Raw genomic sequence first — 7,184 nt, 5'->3', positions numbered from 1 at the left:
CACTTTTTTTTGAAAAACGGTCCGGCAAAATCTAATTTTGAGAAATAAAATCGAATGATACTTTCAATTGAAAGCATCCAATCCAATCCAATCCATGATCATCCTTTTACATGTGAAACTGAAAGTGACATTTAGCCCATTCAAATGATGATAAATAGGGCAGTTCCAATCGTCGTGTGAAAGCGTCTGCTTCAAAGGAAACGACAGCAAAACGAAAACGAAATAGAAGCATCGATGTTTCAGTATGCGTAGCGAATAAACACAATTGAAATAGAAATTGGATGAAGAGAAAGGAAGAAGTAAAAAATCATTTTCATCTTTTAGTTTCGAAATTGTCGAGCCTTGCTGTTGAGTCATGTTGACGAAGAAACTGCTGGAAGAAGCCAAAACTCATTTGCAATTGAATACGAAGGTGGATTTCTTCATAGTCCCCTGACTATCCTCAGTTGAATATAACTTTGCCGAGCCCTGATCGCTGCCCATAGATTATTGAATGAAAGGAGGTGATAACTGCTAACTGCTACTTGCCTAATTGCTTTTTAGCTTTTAGTACATTATCTGTATTATTATTATGTTTAATCACAATGAAACCGTTTAACTTAAAACTATTTTTTCCTTATTTTTCACTCTGGAAACAAAAAAGAAAACAATTGTACCAATGTTCTCAAAGGATATCGTACGTCGTATACCCCAAAATAATGTTTATTCTCCAAATGAATTCAAAAATTTTGATACACGCTATCTTAAATATTGATTTAATTACCTATAGTTGGTAAAACAATAACGAATATGTCAGTTAAATTTCTCAATCGGAGTATATCAATTAGTTGTAAACGTTATATATTTATTTGTTCACTTTGATGCTGAGATACATCTTACCCTGAATTGTCTGCTTCACGGGATTTATTTTTTTAAGAATAGCTGTCATCGTTTCAACAAGCTTCTCACTAGAAACACCAGTTTTCTTGTTCTTGAACTTGGTCAACAATTCAGTCGTGGTCATCGGCTTGCGCATCAGATAACGTCTAACAGCTTCTTCTGTGATTCCGTAATCGCTGCAATAAGAAGAGAAAAAAACAAACATTTAAAATATGTTCCTCATGTAGAAAATGCATTGTACTCACTCTATATTCTTAGAACTGACCAGGCCAGTAAAGGTTGGCGGAAGTGCGAGTGCTGAATCCATCTTAGCTTTCTTAGCCGGTGTCGACATCGGGCTGTTGCTGTTGTCCGATCCGGTTAGATCTGTCGTGGGCATATTCGAACCAGCCAATTTTCGTTTATTCCCTTCCAGTTGTGACATACTCGGCGAAGCGGATCGTGAATTATTAGCACTGGACAGGTTTGAACTGATACCTTCCTTGTCCTTTTTGTGTTTCTTTTTTTGTTTGGAGTTACTGTTTTCTCCTTCGGAATCGGAACTATCCGAGGATGATCCACTCGAAGAATCTTTTTTGTCGTTGTCAGTTTTCTTCTTCTTCTTGGTTTTCTTCTTTTTCTTTGTCTCCTTTGAATCCTTCTCTTTAGTGTCTTTGTCCTTGTCTTTGGACTTGCCATTTTTCTCCTCATCTTTCTTGCCTTCATCTTCGTCCGATTTATTCTCCTCATCCTCCGAATCCTCATCAGAGGTTAGCAGCTTGCGGAGGGCGTCTTCTTCCGCGACAGATTTAAGCTCTTTGTTTGCTTTTGTTTCCGGCTCGGATTCACTTTCCGATGAATCGGAAATATAGTCCAGTTCACGACCTTCTTCATCGCCATCATCAGATTCTTCAAACGCTTCCTCGTCAACATCCCGTTTTTTCTTCTTACTTTCGGCCAACGCTTTTTTCTTATTCTTAGTTTTCTTATCGCCCTCATCGTCGCTATCCTTTTCCTTGGGTTTCCCTTCGTCCTCCTCATCCGATGAACTTGCATCGTCGGAATCAATCCACTCATCCATGTCACTTATCTTCAAGTCTTTCGCTTTGCCACCGCCACTGCCCTTTTTACCTTTGGTTTCCTCTTGCTCCTCCGTATTGGCATCATCGCCCTTCATGCGTTTCCTCAACATCAGAGAAAAGTAGTTCATGACTTTTTTTCGACGCCCGAACTCTTGCTCGGCCTCTTCCGCCGACAGTGCCTTGTATCGTTGGATAGGTTGGAAGTTATACCATTCATGCAGCGGGTAGGCTTCAATCGCCCCATCCGGAGCGTGTGTGAACACATAGAAAGCAGCATTCTCACCCACACCTCCCTCGCGAATTCCGCGAAACTTCTTACCATCCTTCTTTCCACCAGCCTTCAAAATCCATGGCTGCGCTTCCGGTCGATACTTCTTAGCGATAATGCCATAGCGCTTCCTGCGTGCCTCCTCTCTGAGATCCCTATTGAATTCTGATCCAGCGCCAAATTTTGGCATATCCTCGTCTATTCCTTTGAATTCCTTCAGATTATTCTCTCGTTCCATTTTGACTGTTCGCCATTGGGTGAAATCCACATTCAACGTCGCGTTGAAACGCATTACGTGATACTTTTTCTTAAGGTGCTTCGGTACACGAATCGTAAATTCTTGCACAGATACTGGAGCTCCAGACCCGCTTCCTCCAGGACCACTTCCGGATGGCTGATTCTGCAAAATGACAAAAAACGATTAAGTAATTAACTTAATGACTGTTTATGAAAATAATACATACCGATGGTCCGCTCATGATGATTTTATGTTTTTGTCTACGTACACTGCAAAAGCTATGAAAATACAAACAGTTTTATGCATCAACTATTTGTTTTGTGTTTTGAATGGCACCAAGTGGAAGTCTGATGACGAACGCTCGATCACGATGTTTATATTCTGGGCTGAGACATTTTGGGTACCCTTAACATCATGGTGGGTATAAAATTGGTGGGCCAGCTCATTCAAATCAAGACGGGTCTATGGCGAGATGAAGAATAGAAGGTGGGAAGATTCACGGGTTTTGGTTGTGTTAAATTTTGATTGTGTTAGTAGCCAGGAAGATAGGAAGTTCACATACCAGACATACCAGTCTGTTACTCAAATGGTACAAAATTGAATGTGTCATCGAATAACGTTGAAAGAGGATATACAAAAGCTAATTACAAATTTCCAATTCATATTTTTCGCATTATGGAAAAAATCAGAACATATCACGAACTAAAATGTTTAATTTTTTCTTTGATTTCAGAAATAGTATTCTAATGTCTACTATGTATGGATTCAAGAGTAACTTCATGGAAGTTTGACTTTTGTCAGCAATTGTAATTACTTCTTCACAATTAGGGTGCTGAAAACTTCAGTCGTCTAAAACTAAGACGCAAGCGGAAAACTTTTTGTCTCAATCTAAGTTATACGGAGTCAATCAAATTTATTTTTCAAGTTCATTTTACATGAAATAACTTGCAACCTTTTTCCCATGCTCTGTCAAATGTTTATCCGTCAAAGGAACAAAAGACTGTGTAACTCTGACTTTGTTCGTTAACGTTTTTGGTCGACGTAATGAGAAGTAAAATTGAATTGAAATTAAGTTTAGAACACTTCAAAAATATTGAAATTTTAGTTTCTGTTAGAATGAATGAATGGGAAAAAAATAGAATGGAAAAAAAATAGATCGTTCATTTCATTTGCTTATTTTTACTTCTAATAACAACACTTTTCCTATGTAGTGGGCTATTATAAGAAAAGTAACATACATAAACAAAATCTGTGACGTCACAGATTTAAAAAATCTTCCCACCTTTCATTTTCCATCTCGGGTCTATGGTACTAGGTGAGGCCGTTTCGTCACTAAAGGCCCATTTATACGTTGCTAGTAGCTGACTTGACAATGAGCAGCTACTGACCCGGTGGACTCGCTTGACAATTGGTTGACTCGCCTTGTCCGTTCACACAGTGTGAGCTGCTGGCGAGAAACTAGATACTACGGCACGGGTTTACCAGGGATGCCAGGCGACTTTTCAAATGTCCATCAAATAGTCAGAAACAGCAATCAGGTCCGAATTTGTCAAATGATTGGTCCAAAATCGACTTCTTTATTGGCAGTTTTCATCTTAGGTTTTCAGTTGAATGTATCATCACACAATTTTATAGCAAAACAAACGCTGATCGTGTTTAAAAATACATACTTTGTGCTGAATTTCTTTGAACTGAAGGTACTATCCGAAAAAGCAGAAAGAGAAAAGGATTCGGGCCAGGAATTAGATGCAAAGAAAAGGAGCAACAAATACAATATTGAAGGAACTCTACGATGAGGATCCCCGAGATTACAGAGCAGTGTTGATAATAACACCTGAACAAGTGAAAAAACTGTTGGATTTAATTGCTCCACGAATACAACGCCAAGATACAGTCATGAGGGATGCTGTACCTGCAAGAGTTAAATTAGAAATGACATTGATGTGCCTTTGTTTTGGAATATCGTTGGGATTGTTGTCGATATTTTTTAGAATCTCGAAAACATCCATAGCTCAGATAATTCCGAAAGGATGTGATGTTATAAATGGTAGTCTAAAAGATTTTTTTTTTAATTTTATTTATTTTGTGAAATGAAAATGATAGTCGATTTGCAGGTGCAATAAATACGCTTCAAAAATTTTAATAATGAATGAAAATGTACTTTTTTAAATCGAATATGTATTCTGTTTCTTAGAACAATACTTTTTTTTGTAAGTTGTGATCTGATAATGATTCTATATTAGAGATTCTCAAGAAAACTATCTCAAAAAGAAAGCGTGCCCCGCCAGCGTGCAAAACGAAATAACAATTATTTCGTTTAGAAACTATGAGGGTTTTATTTGTTTTTCCAATAATTTTCAAGTCTATAAATATCTTCACATATTTTCAAATATCTTAAAAATAGAGACATTTCATTACATTTGGCATCACTGATTCGAACGCTAAATTCTGTTTTTGACGTTGTGAAGCATGCAAGTGCGAGTAAATTCAAAAAACTTTGAAGTAGCTCGCACGCCGGATCACACATGACAATAACTGGCATGATGTGTTCACACGGTGTGAGTAGCTGCACTGCAGTAACTGACTAGACCGACTCGTATGCTTACTCGCACCGTCTGAACCCGGCTTTAAGCCGGCTTAAATGGTTGACTCGCCTTGTCCGTTCACACAATGTGAGCTGCTGACAAGAAACTAGATACTAAGTACGGGTTTACCAGAGATGCCAGACGATTTTTCAAATGTCCATCAAATAGTCAGAAACAGCAATCAGGTCCGAATTTGACAGATGATTGATCCGAAATCAACTTATTTATTGGCTGTTTTCGGCTTAGGTTTTCAGTTGAATTTATCATTACACAATTTTAAATTTTATCGCGAGACACACGCTGGCCGTGTTTACAAATACTTTGTGCTGAATTTCTTTGAACTGAGGGTACTATCCGAAAAAAGCAGAAAGAAAAAAGGATTCGGGCCAGGAATTGGATGCAAAGAAAAGGAGTAACAAATACAATACTGGAGTAACTCCACGATGATGATCCCCGAGAGTACAGAGCAGTGTTGGAAATAACACCTGAAAAAGTGAAAAAACTGTTGGATTTAATTGCTCCACAAATACAACGCCAATATACACTCATGAGTGAAACTAGAAATGATGTGCCTTTCTTCTGGAATATGGAATATATATCAGATTATTGTCGCTATTTTTTAGAACCTCGAAAGCATCCATAGCTTAATTAATTCCGAAAGTATGTGGTGCTACAAATGGCAGTCTAAAAGATTTTTCAAAATTTGATTTACTTCGCGTTGACAGCAGCTTCGTGTACCAATTTGTGAAATGAAAATGATAGTAGATTCGCCGGAGGAATAAATACGTCTCAAAAACTAAAATAATGAATGAAAATATACTTTTTTCAAATCGAATATGTATTCTGTTTCTTAGAACAATACTTTTTTTTGCAAGTTGTGAGTGAATTTTGAATGAAAATTGTGCCCGATGATGATTTTATATTTAGATTCCCAATAAAACTGTCTCAATAAGAAAACGTGCCCCGCCAGTGTGCCAAACAAAATAACAACGATTCCGTTTAGAAACTATTAGGGTTTTATTTGTTTTTCCAATATTTTTCAAGTCTATAAATATCTTCGCATATTTTCAAATATCTTAAAAATAGAGACATTTGTTTACATTTGGCATCCCTGATTCGAACGCTAAATTCTGTTTTTTGACGTTTTGAGGGATGCGAGTGCGAGTAAATTCAAAAAACTTTGAAGTAGCTCGCACGCCGAATCACACATGACACTAACTGGCATGATGTGTTCACACGGTGTGAGTAGCTGCACTGCAGTAACTGACTAGATCGACTCGTATGCTTACTCGCACCGTCTGAACCCGGCTTAAGTTGGTTAGGGGAGCGGTATATGAAAACAGTACGGAAGAAAGTAGAAGGGGAATTATTTCCTTGAAGCGTGAAAGAGACAGACTGATCAGGAACGAGCTTCGGCACTAGCGTATTGTGTTTTGTTTACAAACAAAACACAGTAGACTTCCAAGATGACTGAAGAGTGGTTTTAGCAAGTTGGCCCACCTTAGGATATACTTCTACGCACCTTGATTCAAATCACTCTGCGACCATCTTGAAAGTCTGAAATACAGACAAACCTGTTTTGTGCGATCCTTCCTGTACGATTTTATAGTTTTTTTTCGATTGGTTTGTACGATCCAAATTTTGATTTAATAACAAAATCGCACAAAAATGGTCGCTAAATTTTAGAACATCTCAATAATACTGAATTTTCAGTTCTTTCTAAAATTCCATCTAGGTCCTTATAACTTTGAACGCTACACTGAGAGAAATAATTAGTAAATATAATTTTTTTGGTAAATGCTACCAACCTACAGACATTTTCTACCTTACTAATAAACATATATGTCATGCAGAACCATTATAGATCGTAAGCTCAATATCGGCTACATTTTCCCGCCGAAAATGCACGTATTAAAAACATATCCTTATTATACTTCCGTATTGCCATATGGCAACAATTGGCGATCTAACGCAAAACGATCGATGAGACATCTGGATTTTGTTTTGTAACTAAGAAAATGATGATAATTTAACCTAAAACTCAAAAACAAATCACGTACATTTTACTTCCGGACATTCCAAGGTAGTTCTCACATGCAGGAACCATGCATTTTTCAACTTGTTTTTGATTGTGCTCTCGAATTTCCTTTTTT

General features: G+C 37.5%; 1 protein-coding gene across 1 annotated transcript; it reads right to left on the bottom strand.

Moving 5' to 3' along the window:
- Positions 1–679: 679 nt before the first annotated feature.
- On the bottom strand, positions 680–3,028 carry LOC129776038 (general transcription factor IIF subunit 1). The gene is made up of 3 exons (XM_055781406.1): positions 2,673–3,028; positions 1,125–2,608; positions 680–1,055 (listed from the first exon to the last, which is right to left on the bottom strand). Exons 1-3 carry the CDS (start codon positions 2,685–2,687, stop codon positions 845–847), a joined length of 1,710 nt encoding a protein of 569 aa, XP_055637381.1. The 5' UTR covers positions 2,688–3,028; the 3' UTR covers positions 680–844.
- Between the last annotated feature and the right edge of the window lie 4,156 nt (positions 3,029–7,184).

The sequence above is a fragment of the Toxorhynchites rutilus genome, chromosome 3 (genome assembly GCF_029784135.1).
Source record: "Toxorhynchites rutilus septentrionalis strain SRP chromosome 3, ASM2978413v1, whole genome shotgun sequence".
NCBI classification, from domain to species: Eukaryota; Metazoa; Arthropoda; class Insecta; order Diptera; family Culicidae; genus Toxorhynchites; species Toxorhynchites rutilus.
The sequence above is the reverse complement of the archived record's forward strand: the minus strand, read 5'-3'. Positions and strand labels throughout refer to the sequence as shown.

What these genes read in the sequence shown, in the direction of transcription:
- LOC129776038 (XM_055781406.1), bottom strand. An exon ending in GTCAGTTCTAAGAATATAGA is followed by an intron (nt 1,056 to 1,124) that starts GTGAGTACAATG and finishes TTCTTATTGCAG; the next exon opens with CGATTACGGAATCACAGAAG.